The following is a 22,277-nucleotide window of genomic DNA, read 5'->3' as shown; positions in this document are numbered from 1 at the left end:
TTAAAAATTGATACCTTGTCTTTCCAAAAAAGCAGGTTAAAGTAGAAAAATTCATGCTCGCAGGAAACAGGAGAAAAAAAGGAACTTTTCTCCATTTTTGTTAAATTGTCTGACGTTTTCTAAAACCTTGTTTACTAACCTGCTAAATGCACTCAATTTCAAATGGAGACAGAGTAAATTGTCAAATAAAAAAAATTAAAACAGGTAAAAACAACAAATAAAGAGAAACATAAAAATTAGCGCAATTATTCGATAGAAACACTCAAATTCTTTGCAGGAAAAGCAGTTTCAAACACTTCGTAGAAATAGATATTTATGACACTTTTCTTTCAAACGTTTTTACCATACATCTCAAACCTATTGAATGTATTTAGAGTGAGCCAAATATAAACCAATTGATAGTTCTATATTTCCACAGAACATATAGTTTTTCTGCATTTTAAGTAGCCATTTGAGTTCTCATTGACTTGAAAGCCAAAAAGTTTTTGATAATTTTATAATCTCCTCAGAAATTCAAAAAAGTGCAAATGACTGTTCAACGATCGATTCTGTTTATCAAGTGATTTCCAATAATACATTTTTTGTATCTCACTACAAAGAAATCAATCGACCAAAAAAAGCCAACAAAAAAGTAGGAATGGTATAGTCCCTAACCCGCAACAAATTTGTTGAGTTAGAACAACAAAAAACTATTGTATTGCTTTCCAATACTAACTATCATAGTGGAGTCTAGATGGTGTGAAGCCACTGCTAGCCCATAGGACCACCTCAACCAAGGTGTCGCGCATGGGTCCACAGCTGACCATTGGCAAAATTGGGACATCTTTTTCAAGCTCTTTCAAAACTGTACTCCTGAAAAGCACTCGTATATTTAATAAAACTAACGATGCTAAGAATTAGTAAAAATTGCTTTAAAAAATCAAAATTGAAAATTTATGAAACCAAAACTAAATAACATAAGAAATTCTCTTGTTGGATTCGTATATTTAAAGTTTAAGATCGGTCTACTGGTTGGAAATAAAAAAACAATTTCTCATATCCAAGACTATAATTGACAGTGTCAGCCCTTGACTCCCATTTTATACACAACATGCTGCCATAAAAACTGCATAACATAGTTATTTTTCTGAAAATGTTCAGAAAAAACACAAAAACAAGGAAAATTGGTGGAATATCATGTGAGTACGAATGGATTTAGTCTCAACATTAAAGATTGCTCCTGAAGCAAAATATATTTAGAACGCTGAGAAAAACCCGTTGAAAAACTGGTTAGCTCAAGCTAAGCCGACGTAAAAGCCAGGCAAAAGTTATGAAACGGTTATATGTTCTTTGGCAGAAATAATTTATTGTTGATAGTTACATTCAAGACAGTGCATAGTATTGTTAATGCATAATAAATTCCAATACACCAATGAAAAAGAATATATCCATTTCGATCTTGAGTGGTTTCACTTCTCGGGTGGTCTTTTCTCCACGCTTGACTACTTGAATTAAACGTGATTGCTGTCAATGAAAAACAAATCTTCAAATTTTGCTCGAGACTGTTGCTAAAAGTTTATTGGAAAAGGAGCCGAAATTGGTTTCTTTTAATAAAAAATTCGAACCATTTAAGTTGAGACAGGCAAACTAGAGTGAAACAAAAAGAAAAGTCAATTTATAGAGTGGTTGGTAGCCCCAGAGGGCCACTGTTCATAGCCATGACTCTCATCCGATATGGCATGTAATCCTGAAAATGCGGGTCGGTTAGCCAAGAACAATCTGTAACGATGCTACCTCGGATAATTTTGTTATTTTGATTTACCTCTCTTTCAAGTTTTGTCAAATTAGCTTATTGCCATGCTCGACCATCACCTAAAAACGTCGTTTTGAAGAAATTTTTTTAAAAAATTATTAGTAAGATACCAACCAAAACACAAGTTACCCCAAATGTAGTCATCAGAACATAGTAGATCTGTTTTTGGATACTTCCAGCAATTGCCCCTCTTTAGCAATAAGGGGGGCATTTTTTTAATTCAAATAAAATAAAACTAGAGTTTTCAGCACGTAAAATTAGAAGTGAGCGCGATTTAGAATTAAAGATTGAGAAGTAAAAGTTGGTTTTGCTTGGAAAGGCCAATTAAAAAAATCATAAAGATACTGTTTTGTTCGGAATAGTAGTTTTTTGCAATTACCAATGTATCTCTGGCAAAATTGGTTCCTTTAATTTACTTGTGTTTTATTCAAACGTCAAATTAGCAGGCTCATGCGCAGACAAGTGTCAGCAAGAAATCCATTATCAATGCATGCTCATGCCTTGGAGAAATTCTAAAAAAAATCCTGTTAGTTTTTGAGACGCGGAGTTGTTGTTCAAATCGACGAAACTTGCTCTTCCCACAAATCGAAATATCATCGAGGAAGAGAGCCCGACCACTCAATTTGCTTTTTAGGCTTTGTAGATTTGAGTTATTAACCCGCTTCTGCATACATGCAATTTGTCAGGAAAAATGCCGAAGCTCTGCCTCCAATTATTCGGACAATTGTTGACCAGAAAATCAATAATTCAATCCGATGAATGAAACCCATACAGCTCTCTGCAGCGCTCAGGGTACGAAAACAGTACTGTAAACTTCGTCCAACCGGTTACTTGAATTCACACAAAAATTATTGTGTCTTACTCGAATGTCAAGAAAGTAGACATCAATCAAGAAAATGTGGGGCTGCCACCGAAATATGCTTCAGTTGTATTTACAAGATTCTATATGGAGAGATTGCTGTGCAGGATGCCACAACATTTTGAATAAATTCTGCCTATAAATCACTTATTTTCACCCATTCAAAATTTAATTCACCATTCGCTTTCTTTTATTGGGGAAGGGATCTGTCTACTAGGTACCAAGGAGGGAGCAAATGTTGAAAAGATCCTTGTTTTCGTCGCTTATAAAGCTTTGAGATGGTGTAACGATTGTTTTTTTAAATAGAAAATAGGTTTTTGAAAAAATCTATTGATACTTTTTGCCATAAAGGGCGAAATTTTTGCTGAAAATATACTGCAGTCTTCTAAGTTGTCTTGTATTGAATTAGCATACAAAAACTAAAAACTGGCCTACAATGTGCAGGCAAATAGATTACCTGCAAAATTTGCCTTATAGTAGTAATATAGTGAGCTACACTCCCCGTGGGGGTGAGGTCCCCCATGTATTAAGATAGGGTATAGCGTATTTTTCGGCATTTGGGTCCTCCCTAACGTATTAAGATAGGGAATGAATTAGCATGTATTAATATTAGGTATAGCGGTCTTAATGTATTAGGATTAGGTATAGGTTGCATGTATTAAGATTAGGCTCCATGTATTAAGATTGGGTATAGCCGCCATGTATTAAGATTAGTTATAGCCGGCGAAATGTATTAAGATTAGTTATATGGGCCGACATGTATTAAGATTAGTAATAGCCGCCGACATGTATTGAGATTAGTTATAGCCGCGGACATGTATTGATTAGGTGCCGCCATGTATCAAGATAGGGTATAGGTTTTGTGTATGTATTTGTGCATGTACAATTTCTGGCAGTATAGTCGGTGCAAATGTGGGGGGTAGGTTCGGAGACGCTCCTGATTGGCTGAAATTCGGCCAATCAGGTTCGGAGACGCTCCTGATAGGCTGAAATTTTGAGGGGAAAATATCAATGTTTTTGTAGTTATTAAGTGTTTACTTGAGAACAATAGAATTGGCGTGGGTAATTAATTGCTGTAATTATGTGAGGGGTAATTGTGACAGGTTGATTTTTGTTTACAAATTTTATGTTATTAAATTGTGAAATTAATTGGTGGGGTTTTTCAATTACCCTAGTTATCTGAGGGGTAATTATGTGACATGTTGAATTTTTGTTTACAAATTTTATGTTATTAAATTGTGAAATTAATTGGTGGGGTTTTTCAATTACCCTAGTTATCTGAGGGGTAATTATGTGACATGTTGAATTTTTGTTTACAAATTTTAAGTCAATTGCAAAGATTGTTCCCCTAATTGTTTGAATCAATTGTGTAACAAATGTCTTTTGCGCGCTCATTAATTAGAAAAAGTCAAGATAGCAAGAAGTAGTTTTGATCTACCGTCCTCTGGGTTATGGGCCCAGTGCGCTCCCACTGCGCCATCTTGCTAATTACATGCATAGATGCATTATTTTTTGTACATTATTTGAAAAAAGATGTTAAATAAAAGAAAAAAATGAATTAAAATTGTATAAAATGACAAACACAGTACAAATTATGAGCATCAAAATACAAAATTACTCAATCATTTACAATAAATTGTATAAATTTCAATGAACATTAAGGTACACTTAGCCAAGTGGTTAAAAAAGTTCGATAAAAAAAGTTTAGAAAACTCACGAGAAACAGTTACGAGAAATATATACTATCGACTTTATTAACTTCAGCTTACTAAATACCAAAATGAACACTACTACATATAGTTACTTATAAATTTTAACACGTGTACATCATGAATATTGTTCAAGTTGGTTTGGTAAAACTTAAATAGTTGAAATGCTGCAAAAATTGCGTAGAATCCACACAAATTTTGCATCTTCTGAAGTGGTCGATGTAATATTTTTTGGTACTTTTTACTCAAGAATTTGTAATGTGTTACTGATCGAGCCAGAGAATCTGCATAATAGTAACTTCTGTTGAGTCGAGCAATCAATATCCAATGTTCACCGACTTCTTTACTCGAAGCAGTGTTAATGATTGCAAAGCTGAATTTGGGTAAATTTGGAATGAAATCTGCTGGAAACGATCCAATGTATTTGAATTTTGGCTCAGGAATGCGTTCAATAATTTGTTGAAGAGATTGATTATCCATGACAAATAATCTTCTGTTTCAATTCGAAAGCTCCGTTTGAACAGGGATTTCTCACATTACAATCAAGTTGAAATGATTCGTTCTTTTCAATAAAGCAACAATCTTTAGATTGGGGAATTTTACGTATCAGATCTCCTGTAGATTTACTTACTCTGTCTTCACTATTACCTGTGACATCGGGATGAAAGATAATAATGATGATTAAAAGTCCCAGGAATACTGCACAAATAAGGTATACATATAAGTTTGGAGTAGGTCTACCCCAATTTTCATCCATTCCCTATCTTGATATTATAGTGTGAAAAGGGTTGCAACTGGGCGATGAAAGTACATATCCAACAAATGTTCCAACGCAGAAGGCAATAATATAAAAACCATAAAAAATTGAAAAGAAATTAAAAAATCTTGATTAATGCAGAGTTCTTCAGACATTTTTAACAACTGTTCCAAACTGATCAATTTTAACTGTTGAGATTCGTTCTCCGAGAACAATTAACTCGGTAACATTGGTTAGCGGACGTTCAAAGAACATTTCTAAACGAAGACTTTCCCCACTGAGTTCAGGATAATTAACATTTTCACCAGCATCTTGGAGTGATGTGAGATCGAATACAAGCACATAATGATCTGTGAAGAAATCATTCGGTAACGCAGGAATTTCTTTGTTGAAGTTCATTGCCTTCATTGTTGTAACATAAGCTCTACAATTGTTGGTTGTATCAATTGAGACAACAGCTCTCTCCCCTCAAACAATTCTCAGCTCCCGCAGTCCAAACTTTCGATAATGAAAAGGATTTTCTTGAAAATGTCCTGTGAATGCTGAATTAGTGTTCATTGCTATTGCAATTCGTCTGATTGGGGCATTATTGAAAACATTTTTCTGAATAAATTAATTTTGTCCAGAAGGAATAATAAATGTTCGCGCAATTGTCTCCATAAAATTATAGCAAGCTGGTTGATGTGTTAGTTGATACTTGATTGTCTGGTGATAGACCTCATTAACGACAACACGTCTCGTAAAAAGTGAACAGTCAAGAACTCTAAGGGAAACATGTGGATTGTAGGAAATCATGTAAAAATTTGGTCTCGCTCGAATCAATTTGAGTCTAATTTTTGTATTTGGAAGTAATAATTTTTCACATTGAAATAAGTCGATTGCAAGTTTACCATATAAGGTAACCCCATCTTTCAACAAAAGCTCTTCTTCCCTATCTATGAACGGACTTTTTTCATAATCACTAGGATCTTTCTCAAATTCGTATCCATGACAAGCCAAAATTCCTTCATTATTCATTGTAGAAGAATTGAATTCATTGGATATCAGAGCTTTGTGGCCATAGAGTAAGTTAGAGTTGTACACTTGTTGATTGTTTAAAAACACTTCGCAGTTGGAGAAAAGAGAGTGTAACAAGTTGTTGACATGAGTCAAATATTGTAAATCATCATCAGTGAAAGTCATACCCATATCTGGTTTTCCATGCTCATCTTTTTTCATGAAATCGTCAAATAATCTTCCCTTTTGTAATCCAACTTTAATTTGTAAATGAATATCTCTCATATCGAGATAAATAATTCTATCTGTTTCAAATTCAAATTCAATGCTGCTTTCATCCAATGAAGTGCTGGGATAAACTTCTTGAATATGGGATGATTCAATTGGTTCCAAAACCGGAATTTTGTCAAAAATCTCCAAGCAAGAATTTGTAAAGTGTCCATAACGGAAATTACTGTCATTTGTTGATCTGGTATTCATTTTAGTTTGGTAAAAAAATCCCTCCTAGTTCGACGACGTCGACTGATTTTTGGCGAGCGTTTTTGAATAATACGTCGTTTTCTAGGTTTTCCTCCTCCTAGTTGTTTACGTAAAGTTTTCTTTCCAACATCTGTGGCTGCAGATTTGAACTTTTTCCTTCCAGCTAATACGTTTCCGATTTCTGGAGCTGCTAATTCAATCAAGTCAGCACCAACTCTCTTAGCTGCTGGTACAACATATCGTCTCAAAAAAGGAATTCTCCCAATTGTTTGTGCTCCCAATTGTTTGTGCTAAAGCTCCAAATCCTCTTCCCCTTTGTCTTGAATAACCACGAAAATACGGTAAATCACTGTCTGCAACCATTTTTTGTAAACTAAATTTTGAAAAAGATTGTGTGAAGCTCTTCTGAACATCAATACAGCTCTTGTTACACCTACTGAATTGAAGGGAACTTTTTCACCGTATGAGTCGCGGAGCTCAAGTTTAATGCTGTGGAAAGAATTTTTAAGAAATTTTTTAAATTGTAGATTTGGGAAGTTTTGATAATTCATATATTGTCCAGTAGATATTATGTCTCCGTTCTTAATTTTAGAAAAAAACGGAATACATCTCAAAAGCGCGGCTTTTGTATCACCTACAATATTGTATTCAACAATATCACTGTATATCATGAGAGTATGAATTCGAACAATATCATAGGGAAATTTAAGAAAATGTGGTCCAGCACCACTCATAAAAACACCCATTCCGTAAACAGCTTCCTCACACCCAAATACGTGACAGAGATCAGTACTGAAGATAACTAGTAACCAGTTTTCATTAGGAAGGCTTAGGGATATTCTCTGTGTAATTCTGTTGACTTTTAATTTGATTGGGGTTTTCTCATACTTTTCTCTTTCCTGAATTTGTTCTTTCATCTCGTTCACAATATCAGATATTGATGGATATAGTCCTGCGTCAATTGTATAATAATCGGAAGGTTTTGTATCTTGAGTTGCAGCATCTAGATAGAAAAATTTTCCATCTGTAATATTCTGGTACAAAGATGGATATGATAGTTCGGTTATTGCCACCTCCCATTCTCCTTCGAGGTTAATCTGTTCGGGAAGGAAATTGGTAAAAGAACTCAATGTATTATTTGGATAACAATCAAAGGATGCGTTGGAAACCAGCTCTACCGTAAAAGTTTTCATCACTAAATGATACACTTTGAGAGCTCTTGTTCATAAAATTTTCCTAGTATTTCATCACTCTGCTCTCCCTTGAGGTTGTATGTTGGAGGTTTGTACGTAGCAATCTTAACAATTTCAAAGATTTCACTCGTGAACTGTGACTTGTATCCTTTTCTAAAAGGAATATCGTATTTCGAAGTTCGTACTTTATCCCCTACTTTAAACCGAGGTTTTTTGTATTGTCTGATCGGATTTTTGTAAAAAATTGATAAAAAGTCTTTGTTTTTTACCTCCTTTGGAGCTTTACCTGTAGATCTATTTACTCTACTATTCATTGTATTTAGGAAAGATCCCATTTGTACAAGGTACTTATGCCCGTTTTCTTCCATGAAGCGATTAATAATGTTTTTCAAAGATCTGATAGCTCTCTCAGCTACGGCAGCTTTTGTTTCACTTCTCGTTGAATAAATTTTAATTTTCTTTTGTCCACAAAGTTTCCGAAATTCGCCACCAAACTCTGTTCCTTGATCAACCCATACTTTTTGTGGGATGTTGTTTTTTCGTAGCATTTTTTTGAAAGCTGCTACAGCGTCTGTAGAATACTTTGATTTCATTGGTTGAACACGGACAAAACGAGAAAATACATCAACGCAGATTAATAAATACTTTACTCCGTTATTAAGTTCTGACAATTTGTCCATAAAAGCTAAATCAAGACACCAAATTTCATTTATCCGCTTTGCAAATGCAGGTAATCGTCTAAAATGTCGATTTGCTTGACGGTATTTTGTATAGGAGTTTTTAGTGTGGAGAAAGGAAATAACCTTGCCTCTTGATAAACCGCACGCTTTTTGAAGATTTCTAACCGATCCAAATGCAGCTTTTCCTTCTTTGTATAGTCGTTGAAGTTTCGCTTTTTCAGATTTTGAAAGGGATCCAACTCCCTCTGTCTTTGCTTTTGGCATCCTTGTTTACAATTTTGCTCGGACTTATCCCTGTAGCATCAAGTATTGTGTAATATATATCAGGAAATGCAATATTTTTTCTCTTCAATGCGTAAATAAAATCGGTAAATGCTACATTTGTATCTCTTCCATTCAGTAAAATGGAGTCACTGAAGGACAGCTTGATTCGAGGGCATTTGAGTATTTGATCTACAACTGACTCGTTTTTGAATGATTTTGTGTTAGTGGTGATGTCCTTGTGAAGAGAATCTAAATTTTGTGGAACGAAGTTAACTTTTTCCTCACTCTTGTCCAATTTATACACATGTAATTTAAATTTTTGTTCATAAAGCTGCTGAGGAATCAAAACAAACTGTTCCATTTCAAGATAGACGGTTAATGATAGACGGAGTTAGAATTGATATAAGTTCTATTCCTTTCCTTGAACTTAAAATTGCTCTCCTTTTATTTATTCCAGTTCTTTTTAGAATAAGCTGATGAATTTCGTCTTGATACTTTTTTACGTCTCGTTTTTGAATATCTTGCAGTTCTCCTCTGAGCATGTTTACGATGCACTCGTTTAGGAATTGAATAAATTCTTTCGGACAATTTTTTAGGTAAGTTCTTTTGAAGTTCCGGGAATAACTTTGGAACGTTGTCAGAGTAGAGAGATGTTGTGTGCTGATCACTCAAAAATGTGGTCTGCTGTTTATGTTGTGGAAGGAAAAAAATTGAAGAAATCGATCCACTATTTGTACAAAATCGAAGAGAGTCGACTGTTTTGGGAGTTAAATCAATAAGTAAATGACCATAAGGAATAGAAGTTGCTTTGGTATACCAATCTTTTAATTGTGAACCTAATCCCAACTGTTGGCTCAGAGTGTTTATTTGCAGTACATCTCTAGGAGATTTGAACAAGACGATATGAGTATTTTGTAACTCTATATCTCTTCTTAATCTACTCTGATGAAATAAATTGTGTTTGATGTATATTGTGCTGAGTCCTTTATGTCTTCCAGCTGTTGCAATTTTAACGAAATCTTTAGAGCTGGAAATCTCCTCACAAGAGTCGTCAAAAATTAACAGATACTTTGTTCCGTTATTTGGGAGGTTTTGAATAAACTCAAAGTCATCTCCTTCTATGAACTCAATATTTTTAACATCTTTAGACATTAAACCATAAAGAGATTGATAATGTTGATAGAAGTAGTAAATTTTGTCGAACTCTGGTTGAAAAGTTCCAATTGTTAACCATTCATGTATAAGATGAGATTTCCCAGATCCGCTTGGACCAACCAATGAAATAAAAATTCGTTCTTTTGTGGAAATTATCTTGTTCATAATTTAGGTGAAGGTAAAATATAACCAACTGTACTAGAAAGGATTGCAATCCAAACTGTTGTTTCTTCACACGTTGTAGCCAATGTTATTCGTACTATACAAGAGACCAGAATTACGAGTATAACAAAAAATTGGGACAGAAAAACGACTAGAGACCTATTACAAGTCTGTCCAAAACATTTCCATGATTGTCGTTCCTGATTATTATCATCAAAGACAAAATTACCCAAATTTAATCCTTTATCTGTATGCTAAGTCATTTAAACGTAATCATTTAGACGATAGAGAAAATGTTTCAACTGAATTGTGATGTAAATAAATAAAAAAATGAGATAAGCTTCTAAACATAAAAAAGAAACAAACAACAGCAACAGCCAAAACACTGTCTCTTCACAAGAATTAATAACAGAAAGCATAAAAAAGGAGAATAAATTCAAAATTAAGAAAAACGACAGAATTGAAATGAAGAATAACTGTGTAACGCTAGGACAAAATTTGTTCAACTTTCTCATTTTTGAAGCAACTTTTCTATGTTTTGTAGGAGAAAAAAATGATTTTAAAAATTAATTAAAAGACAATATGATACATTACAATCAAAGTATATAAAAATTTTTACAAATATTAAATTTTGTCAAAAAAATTAAGAACCCAAGTTCCATAAGCATAAGCTTTCTTCTCTGCACAGTGAAATGTTTTCTTGTGTCGTTAGGGGTAGTTACTACATTCCCAGATAGTATCTTCGTTGGAAATCAACTTAGAGGTTTTTGGACATCCAAAACTGTCCAAATTTTCCACATCTTTACACAAATAATTGGATAGGATTTTACATTTCTCCAATCCTTTGGCAAAGTATTCGGTTGTAGGAGAACAATGTTGATGAATTATGGTTGGAAGATCTGAGTAATCAACTTTTCCATTATTCCAGTTTATTCCATGTAAATTCTTTGTGTTCCACTTTGCTTGAAAAGTTAGCTTGTAGTCATTCGGTGGGAGGAATGTATATCCTAACACAATTCCGTCCTAGAAAATTCCCAGCTCCTTGACAACTATTCCCTCCAAGCACTCAATATCAAAAACAACGAGAGTCATCCTCTTTTTAGCCGAGATAATTGAAAAATGATTAACAAACTAGTATTTTAAAAATATTAGGATGACAAACTTTGATGTAGAGACAAAAGAATAATCCAGTTATATGACCTAGAAGACAGGAGCTGGGTAATTGCGGCAGCATGTAACAATAACCTGGTCCTTCGTCTGTTGTTGTTTTCACAGCTCCAGCAGAATCATGTAAAATTGCATGTAGACGAAAAATTTTTCTCTTTTCTCATACTTTTCTCTTTCCTGAATTTGTTTTTTCATCTCGTTCACAATATCAGATATTGATGGATATAGTCCTGCGTCAATTGTATAATAATCGGAAGGTTTTGTATCTGGAGTTGCAGCATCTAGATAGAAAAATTTTCCATCTGTAATATTCTGGTACAAAGATGGATATGATAGTTCGGTTATTGCCACCTCCCATTCTCCTTCGAGGTTAATCTGTTCGGGAAGGAAATTGGTAAAAGAACTCAATGTATTATTTGGATAACAATCAAAGGATGCGTTGGAAACCAGCTCTACCGTAAAAGTTTTCATCACTAAATGATACACTTTGAGAGCTCTTGTTCATAAAATTTTCCTAGTATTTCATCACTCTGCTCTCCCTTGAGGTTGTATGTTGGAGGTTTGTACGTAGCAATCTTAACAATTTCAAAGATTTCACTCGTGAACTGTGACTTGTATCCTTTTCTAAAAGGAATATCGTATTTCGAAGTTCGTACTTTATCCTCTACTTTAAACCGAGGTTTTTTGTATTGTCTGATCGGATTTTTGTAAAAAATTGATAAAAAGTCTTTGTTTTTTACCTCCTTTGGAGCTTTACCTGTAGATCTATTTACTCTACTATTCATTGTATTTAGGAAAGATCCCATTTGTACAAGGTACTTATGCCCGTTTTCTTCCATGAAGCGATTAATAATGTTTTTCAAAGATCTGATAGCTCTCTCAGCTACGGCAGCTTTTGTTTCACTTCTCGTTGAATAAATTTTAATTTTCTTTTGTCCACAAAGTTTCCGAAATTCGCCACCAAACTCTGTTCCTTGATCAACCCATACTTTTTGTGGGATGTTGTTTTTTCGTAGCATTTTTTTGAAAGCTGCTACAGCGTCTGTAGAATACTTTGATTTCATTGGTTGAACACGGACAAAACGAGAAAATACATCAACGCAGATTAATAAATACTTTACTCCGTTATTAAGTTCTGACAATTTGTCCATAAAAGCTAAATCAAGACACCAAATTTCATTTATCCGCTTTGCAAATGCAGGTAATCGTCTAAAATGTCGATTTGCTTGACGGTATTTTGTATAGGAGTTTTTAGTGTGGAGAAAGGAAATAGCCTTGCCTCTTGATAAACCGCTCGCTTTTTGAAGATTTCTAACCGATCCAAATGCAGCTTTTCCTTCTTTGTATAATCGTTGAAGTTTCGCTTTTTCAGATTTTGAAAGGGATCCAACTCCCTCTGTCTTTGCTTTTGGCATCCTTGTTTACAATTTTGCTCGGACTTATCCCTGTAGCATCAAGTATTGTGTAATATATATCAGGAAATGCAATATTTTTTCTCTTCAATGCGTAAATAAAATCGGTAAATGCTACATTTGTATCTCTTCCATACAGTAAAATGGAGTCACTGAAGGACAGCTTGATTCGAGGGCATTTGAGTATTTGATCTACAACTGACTCGTTTTTGAATGATTTTGTGTTAGTGGTGATGTCCTTGTGAAGAGAATCTAAATTTTGTGGAACGAAGTTAACTTTTTCCTCACTCTTGTCCAATTTATACACATGTAATTTAAATTTTTGTTCATAAAGCTGCTGAGGAATCAAAACAAACTGTTCCATTTCAAGAAAGACGGTTAATGATAGACGGAGTTAGAATTGATATAAGTTCTATTCCTTTCCTTGAACTTAAAATTGCTCTCCTTTTATTTATTCCAGTTCTTTTTAGAATAAGCTGATGAATTTCGTCTTGATACTTTTTTACGTCTCGTTTTTGAATATCTTGCAGTTCTCCTCTGAGCATGTTTACGATGCACTCGTTTAGGAACTGAATAAATTCTTTCGGACAATTTTTTAGGTAAGTTCGTTTGAAGTTCCGGGAATAACTTTGGAACGTTGTCAGAGTAGAGAGATGTTGTGTGCTCATCACTCAAAAATGTGGTCTGCTGTTTATGTTGTGGAAGGAAAAAATTGAAGGAATCGATCCACTTTTTATACAAAATCGAAGAGAGTCGACTGTTTTGGGAGTTAAATCAATAAGTAAATGACCATAAGGAATAGAAGTTGCTTTGGTATACCAATCTTTTAATTGTGAACCTAATCCCAATTGTTGGCTCAGAGTGTTTATTCGCAGTACATCTCAAGGAGATTTGAACAAGACGATATGAGTATTTTGTAACTCTATATCTCTTCCTAATCTACTCTGATGAAATAAATTGTGTATGATGTATATTGTGCTGAGTCCTTTATGTCTTTCAGCTGTTGCAATTTTAACGAAATCTTTAGAGCTGGAAATCTCCTCACAAGAGTCGTCAAAAATTAACAGATACTTTGTTCCGTTATTTGGGAGGTTTTGAATAAACTCAAAGTCATCTCCTTCTATGAACTCAATATTTTTAACATCTTTAGACATTAAACCATAAAGAGATTGATAATGTTGATAGAAGTAGTAAATTTTGTCGAACTCTGGTTGAAAAATTCCAATTGTTAACCATTCATGTATAAGATGAGATTTCCCAGATCCGCTTGGACCAACCAATGAAATAAAAATTCGTTCTTTTGTGGAAATTATCTTGTTCATAATTTAGGTGAAGGTAAAATATAACCAACTGTACTAGAAAGGATTGCAATCCAAACTGTTGTTTCTTCACACGTTTTAGCCAATGTTATTCGTACTATACAAGAGACCAGAATTACGAGTATAACAAAAAATTGGGACAGAAAAACGACTAGAGACCTATTACAAGTCTGTCCAAAACATTTCCATGATTGTCGTTCCTGATTATTATCATCAAAGACAAAATTACCCAAATTTAATCCTTTATCTGTATGCTCAGTCATTTAAACGTAATCATTGAGACGATAGAGAAAATGTTTCAACTGAATTGTGATGTAAATAAATAAAAAAATGAGATAAGCTTCTAAACATAAAAAAGAAACAAACAACAGCGACAGCCAAAACACTGTCTCTTCACAAGAATTAATAACAGAAAGCATAAAAAAGGAGAATAAATTCAAAATTAAGAAAAACGACAGAATTGAAATGAAGAATAACTGTGTAACGCTAGGACAAAATTTGTTCAATTTTCTCATTTTTGAAGCAACTTTTCTATGTTTTGTAGGAGAAAAAAATGATTTTAAAAATTAATTAAAAGACAATATGATACATTACAATCAAAGTATATAAAAATTTTTACAAATATTAAATTTTGTCAAAAAAATTAAGAACCCAAGTTCCATAAGCATAAGCTTTCTTCTCTGCACAGTGAAATGTTTTCTGTTTTCTTGTGTCGGTAGGGGTAGTTACTACATTCCCAGATAGTATCTTCGTTGGAAATCAACTTAGAGGCTTTTGGACATCCAAAACTGTCCAAATTTTCCACATCCTTACACAAACAATTGGATAGGATTTTACATTTCTCCAATCCTTTGGCAAAGTATTCGGTTGTAGGAGAACAATGTTGATGAGTTATGGTTGGAAGATCTGAGTAATCAGCTTTTCCATTATTCCAGTTTATTCCATGTAAATTCTTTGTGTTCCACTTTGCTTGAAATGTTGGCCTGTAGTCATTCGGTGGGAGGAATGTATATCCTAACACAATTCCGTCCTTGAAAATTCCCAGCTCCTTGACAACTGTTCCCTCCAAGCACTCAATATCAAAAACAACGAGAGTCATCCTCTTTTTAGCCGAGATAATTGAAAAATGAATAACAAACTAGTATTTTAAAAATATTAGGATGACAAACTTTGATGTAGAGACAAAAGAATAATCCAGTTATATGACCTAGAAGACAGGAGCTGGGTAATTGCGGCAGCATGTAACAATAACCTGGTCCTTGGTCTGTTGTTGTTTTCACAGCTCCAGCAGAATCATGTAAAATTGCATGTAGACAAAAAATTTTTGATCTAGCTAAGAAAAAGTCCCAAACAGAGTTTCCATATCCAATTCTTCCTCCGTGAGGAAACTTTTGATCAATTTCGTCCAAATCGAAATTTCGGTCCCAAATTTTACACGCTGCGAGAAAACAGTTTTTACGTTTTTCGTTCGTAGGGAACATTGAAAGTATGCTTCCGTAACAATTGAAAATATTTACCAGAGTAACAATATTCATTAACTCTGAGTTGTTTCGTCCAAAATAATGCAAGTCTTTTTGTAAATTTCTATATAGGAAAGAAGTGTTGGTAGATGATCTACTAGATTTTTATACTCCTCTTTTTTCAAATCAATCTTTGTAAGAAAACTCCACTGATATCCGTTCCAGCGATGTTGAGAAATGGAAATTTCTTGTTTGTCAGAACGATATGTTAGAGTTGTTCTGCGCAGTCCATTATGAATAACCCACTTGAATTCAGAAATTTGGGACTCTACGTCTAAATTATCCAAATTGGGAAAATTTTGCGCTTCAAGAACTGTATATGAATACCTATTAAGCTCGTGATGTAACCTGACGGGAAAAACTTTTGATTTGTCTCTGAGACTTAGAAAAATGTTTCTAGAGCATCCAATATCCCAACTCATTCTAAGAAGAAAAAAGTTTCAAATGAAAAAATGTTTACTGAAAGTCAAATACATATAATCACCAAATATTCATCATTCAATATAAAAAAAAACATTATAATATTGCGCAGCAGTTGTTATTGAAATGTACATTGTTCAATATTAGAGAAATCTTTAAGATTTTCAATGAGTTCCTTAAATTCTTCCATTTTATAGCTGACGTAAGTCACTTGCTTGAACTCATTGCTCTCTTTGGGACAAAATAGTCGGATCTGGACATAAACTGAAGCTGGATTGTCCTGAACGTACTGTATAAAAGTAACGTAGAGTCTTCGATTATTTCCAATGCTGATCTCTCTTGCTTTGTGACATTGTTGCAGCACGTCTTCCATTTTTGGGTTCTTCTCAAATTGAGCTGGATTTTCTCGAATTTCCCAGTCTCCATTCAGCAGATCGTTCTTCAGAAGACAAAATTTCTTGAATTCGTAATCTCCAATTCTCAGTTGTTGGTACTTTTCAAATGTTCCACATTTTGTCTTTTTTAAAGACTTGAAAAGTTGGTTCCGAGTAATTTTGTCCATTTATAAATATTTGGGACACAGTAAATCTCCCAAATCTGTTTGGATGAGAACCAAAGTCAATATAAAATGGGACGGAATCAGTACCCAATTTAGGTTGTGAATCTGTAAACATTGATGGAGCGCTCGAGTAACAAGGAGATACTTCGGAGAGAGACATTTACGTAACTTGAGTAAGCTGCGAGAAGTTGATTAAATGATTTGCTTAAAAAATTAAGGGCCTCTACAACGCAGAATTTCCTTTTATGCTAATGACATCATTGTTTTCGCACAATTTCCTAAAAAGGAAGAGAAAAATGTGTCTATTTAGAATTCTTCCTTAAAAGGATTTCTAATCAGAAATTTTCAATAAAGAAAACTTTTGAATCATTATAGAAAAAGAGTCTTTGTGTTTAGCACGTCTGTGTTGCATTAGAGAGAAGTAGTGACGAAAATATTTTGAACAAGTAAAACATCGAAATTTCTTAATCCGCTGTTTCTTGAATTGATTCATAGTTCAAATGAGATTTTAAATTGCACATAACAATTTCATTGGTTTCCTTATTTGGAATTTGAATACCTTTATAATTTATAAGTTGATTTCCTTATTTGGAATTTGGTTTTATTTATAATAAATAATTTAGTTTCTTTATTTGGAATTTAAGTTCTAAAGAAATTGATTTCCTTAATTGAACATACTAAATAATTTTACAGAATGGCAACAGTTATGTGTCAGGTTTTACCACACTTTTACAAAAAATTCAGTGAAAAGGCGTTGTTTATATCTGTATCTGTCAAAGATGATAGACCATATATTCTTACAAGTGAATATGTTGTTGCTTCACACAACAGTTTCTGTACCCTGAAAACCTGTCGATATCACATTGTTCTCATTTCTTTCTCCATCGAAGACTTGCTTCAAAAACTGGAAGATCTCTCCTATTTATATCAGACAGTTGATTGTTTATATACATTATATAAACATCAATTTTTTGGCAATGTTTTGGAAGAATCGGGACTTGTCTTTACTCAGTTAGACAGAGCAGTACAACACAATTATGAGAACAAACATGTTGAGAAGTTACCTAGTGTGTCTAAAAAAAGATTGAGTAGAAAGAAGTTCAAGAGACATCTACTGCGCGCTGAACAAAGAAATGTAAGCACACAAACAATGGGATCTTCTTTTCTGGACAGAATTCAATCTCTTAAAAACTCAAAATATGAGGGTGAATTGATAAAAATTGTTGACTGTTTGTTAGACGGCCATGGCTTAATTGATAATTCTCTGTTATATCTTGAAATTAGAAAGTAATAAAATTGTGATTGCATCACAATTATTTACATAGTATCAGTTTTATATTTGGTTTAAAAATCAAGAAAATTCGATTTCTCATTTTATACAATCTTTTTCTTAAATGTTTAAATTGATACCTCTAATCTGTTAAATGTCAAGTTTTGTAACAAATTATTCTTTTAAAAGTCGAGTTTTCTCACAAAAATTTTTGTTAACTGTTAGGTTTTGGAACAATTTATTTTAATAAAAGTCGAGTTATCTCAACGAAATTTTTGTTAAATGTCGAATTTTCATTCAATCTTTTTGTTTAAATATCAAAAAACAGTTTCCAATTGGATACAATAAAGCACAAATTTTTTCCTGATTTTCACCAGTTTACGGTATAATTTAACGCAAAAAAAGAAGAGATTTTTTAATTTGTAAAATGACAAGTTTTCTTTTTCTATAACAACTTAAAAATCGAGTTTTCATACAGGTTTTTTCTTAGAAATCAAATTTCTGCTCAGTTTTTTTCTTAAATATCAAATTTTTGATCAAGTACCTTTGTTAAATGTCGAGTTTTGATAATGCTATTTCCCTTAATTATCAAGTTTTGTAACAAAGTTTCAAAATTCAAAATTTTGTTTGATTATATCCTTGTGAACTGGTTTAGAAAAGAAAGCTCACATGAGAAAAATTATATTATAAAGAATATTTAAATACATCACCAGGAAAATGTATAAATCAACATACAACTTTTCCGATAAGATCGATTACAAATGAAGCTGCAAATTGTACCAACTCGAATCTATTCAAACAGAGCCCTCACAACATAGTCTGGTAAGTTTTGAATCTCATTCCCAAAAGGTCTAGAACGTTCAAATATTACTGGAGGATCAGTTGGTTGAACGCTGATTGAAGTTGTTGAAATTTCATCAGTCAGCAAAATTGGATTGTGCGCCGTTCCATCCTCTATGGAAGGTGTTGTCATTGATGGAGTAGTCGACATATCAGTAGAACCATAGTACTGTGCCGGATCAAAGTTCTGCTGTTTATTTGCTGTCCAAGTGCTAGTATCAACACTTAGCTCGCTCCCATCAAAGCTTGACACAGTTTGAAGCAAATTCCCTGACTCCTCCACTGAACTCAAAACTTGATTTACATCCGGGCTAGAGAACCAAGAGTTGGGATTTTGCCCTTCTTCCCAAGGGAAAGTATATTGAATGTTGCCAGCGACGTAGGTAGGTGGAAATTCTGTCCCAGCAACGTGGGGATAGTGGTGCCCACTAATAACAGCAACTTCGTGTCCCATCGTTTGAGTTCCAAGCTGATTCTCCGTAATTGGAACCTGACCCTGATAATAGGTGTCGAACTGTTGTCGCTGGTGTTCAATAATATGCCACACAGTGATGGGTAAAGTCATTACAGACTCATATAATCCGTTTGATAAGTCTTCAATACTTATCCGAGCAGTCTCCTCAGTGAAGGAAAATGAGTACAGAAGACTGTTGTTTTGCACAGTAAACTCCATTTTGTTCAGATGAGTTGATAGAAGTGGATTTTTTAGAAACAAAAGCAGTTTGTAAATGAACGTATTGAAAACTGTCAAGTAGAGAGTAAGTTAGAAAACAACAAATTTCACTTTATAGTAGGACAAAAAGAATATATAAGTTAGAAACAGATAAACGTTACAACTGAAGTAAGATCTCTAGATAAGAAGAATGTGAATGTAGGAACTCAATTGTATAAAGTTTTGAAGAATAGTTAGCAGGACGATGAGGAACAGAGGTGAAATTAAATTTGAGGAAATGAAAGAGAATGATGATGTCTAACTTTGTCGCTCCTATTAATAGTGAATTCCGTCCAATAAGAACAAAGTAACCAAAGAAGAAAATATTTTGTAGAAAAACTGACGTTAGTAACCGAAACAGGAAATGGAAATCATTTAATGTATCCAAATATGAAAGAATTTGTTATAAAATGATGCTCGTATACGAAGCAGGAACATCAATGCATGAATAGAAACCAAATATGGTTTTTGAATAATACATGTATCACATGATATGACTACATGTTTACTAAATAAGGATAGCTCAGTGGGAACGAAGTGACATAATTTACCAAAAATGTTAAGCTCTGATAAAGTTGTTCAACTTCGTTAAATTTTAATTCAATCTCGGAAAGTATTCCATTTTTGGAACAGAACTTTTGTATATAGGTATTTGGGAGCCGAATTCCAAATAGAATTTTTACTCCTTCAGAATTGTAATCTGTATAATAATGAAAAAACAACGCGCTTTGTACAGATGAAGTGATTGCTATGTGGTCAGGAATTGGAATACAGTTCGCTTGTGCTAGATTTCTGCACTGTTCTAAAATTTCGGGAACAGAATTCAAAATAAATAAAATTTCATACTTGTTAATGTGTAGCTCTGACGATAATTCAAATGATTGTTTCGTTATATAATCATCATAATTGAATTTTTTAATGGAAAAAGTTGCATATTCGAATCCTTTACTAAATCGGATTATTCTGTCATTCTGAACGCAAATGTCCAAGAAATTGTAGAAAAAATAGGAATCAACATCAATCTCGTCAACTTTGTAAGCATCGGCAATTCCTTCTTTCCTCTTATATATTCTTTCCAACAACTGCAAATGATTTTTGATTTTGCAAATGAGCAAAATTTCACGCAATACTCTGTTTATGTAAAAGAAAATTAAAATTAAGAAACAATTACACAAAATAAAATCGTTAATCTTCAGAATAATTTCTTTAATACGGGATTTTGATTGGTTGAGAGGTTCCAAGACAATAACGTTAAGTTGTAAAGTAAAAATTTGTTCGTGAAGTATGGATGAATATTTGTTTTCGACATCTTTAACATTGTTGTAAAAGCACATTCATGTGCTAATTTCAATTTTCAATAAGACTAGATTTGTTTGCAAGCACCAAATTCTGTTAATTGCGGATAGACACAAATTTGAATCACAGAGTTTGTTAAGATTGGAACAATTTGTTTGAATTTGTTGTGAGTCTGTTTTTGGATTATGGCTGGATGAAATATGAAAACTTATATAAAATGTAAAAGAAATGATTAAGAAGATATATAAAAATGATTTGCTATTTTTGAGTTTACGCCAAGGAATGAATTCACACATTTAAAAAGAATGTTCTTAAATATTAAAGGTATTTGTAAATGGAAGAATCTGATTGGTTTATTCATTATGTTCTAGAATGTTCGGTTATGACAACAAGCTTCTTAAAATGGAAATGATAAATTTCCATATATGGAGTGATGCGTCATAGCTGCGTTCCCTAAATGTACAAAAATAATTTCTTTCATTCTCACTTTGTTATTGTCACAATTAGTTGCTCGTCACAATACCCGAATTTGTTTCATCTTGTACCAAAACAATGCCATCTCTCGATAGAAATCTCCCAGTGAAATGCACAAAGTGCAACAAAATGGTGGTGAAGAAGAATATGGCAAGACACAAGCAGTCTTGTGATAGTGGGACTCTATTTTGACCCAAATGTCCACATTTCAGTACAAAGAAGAAAGAAGACATGAATTACCACATTGCTAAGCATCACGCTCCTAAGGATACAAAGCTAAGTACTATGTGTACTGTATGCTTGGAGGAGTTTCCGAGTTTCTATTCTCTTCAACAACACAAGAGGAGAAAGCATGGAACTTCAACAAAAGTTGGAACAAAATCGAGTGAAAAGCTTAAAGAAGTTCTAGAATCAGAGGAGCTGGAAAAGGACAACGAGCAGCTACAACAAGAACTTAGTGCTTGCCAGTACTTTTTTGACGATACTGATATGGAAAATGGAAGACATCAAGTGTTCAACTTCAAGCTGTCCAAGCTCGATCCTCATGAAATTAATAAAAAGTTGAAAGAAGTATTCGAAAAACTCAACTGTGCAGCCAAAGTCAACTTAGCTCTAGGATTTATGTTAAGAAATGTGGATACGGACGAGTAACGATACTTCTACGCTCACGAGAACAACACTTTCTTCGAGAAATCTCATCTACTCTGTTCCAAAGGAGACTTAGTCTCTCTTCAGGACAGGATTGAAAAGATGGATTTAGTGGAGACGTGTGCTCAGGAGCGGGATAATACAAAATGGCGATTTGCTCTGACTACAAATGTAACAATATTTTGCGCTCTCCTAAAATCCATTCCAATGGGATGTATCGATGCTGTTCTTCCTGAACAGTTACTCAGACGACCAGATGTGAATTGTCTCGTATCGAATGGCTATGACTTACAAAGATTATCTTTGCTTATTCCGAGCTTTAGCTGCTCACTTATATGGATCGTCGGAGCTTGAGATCAATGCAAACAATTTGTTTAGTACATTCCTCCACGAATCTGGACAAGACGCAATCAATTTCAGAGGGGTATCGATCGATCATCTTGTATTTGTTGAAAATGCGATAAAGCACAACATATTTATTTACGATATTGACATTGTAGATGGAGATTTTGTTGGTGAACTTGCGAGGAGAAGTATTGAAATGTATGAGAAAAATATTAGTTTATTACGTTACAACAACCACATATGCTATG

The 22,277-nt window shown here is 33.6% G+C and overlaps 1 protein-coding gene across 1 annotated transcript in view; it reads right to left on the bottom strand.

The window, feature by feature from the left end:
- LOC142351215 (uncharacterized) overlaps window positions 1–22,277 on the bottom strand; it is a 43,709-nt gene that overhangs the window by 10,276 nt on the left and 11,156 nt on the right. The window contains exon 4 of the mRNA XM_075403343.1: window positions 716–852. Coding sequence (XP_075259458.1) covers window positions 716–852 — 137 coding nt within the window. The remainder of the gene's footprint in view (window positions 1–715; window positions 853–22,277) is intronic.

Source organism: Convolutriloba macropyga, chromosome 12 (genome assembly GCF_964194025.1).
Source record: "Convolutriloba macropyga chromosome 12, txConMacr16.3, whole genome shotgun sequence".
Classification (NCBI taxonomy): Eukaryota; Metazoa; Xenacoelomorpha; order Acoela; family Convolutidae; genus Convolutriloba; species Convolutriloba macropyga.
Note: the sequence above shows the minus strand (reverse complement) of the source record. Positions and strands in the feature narration are given on the sequence as shown.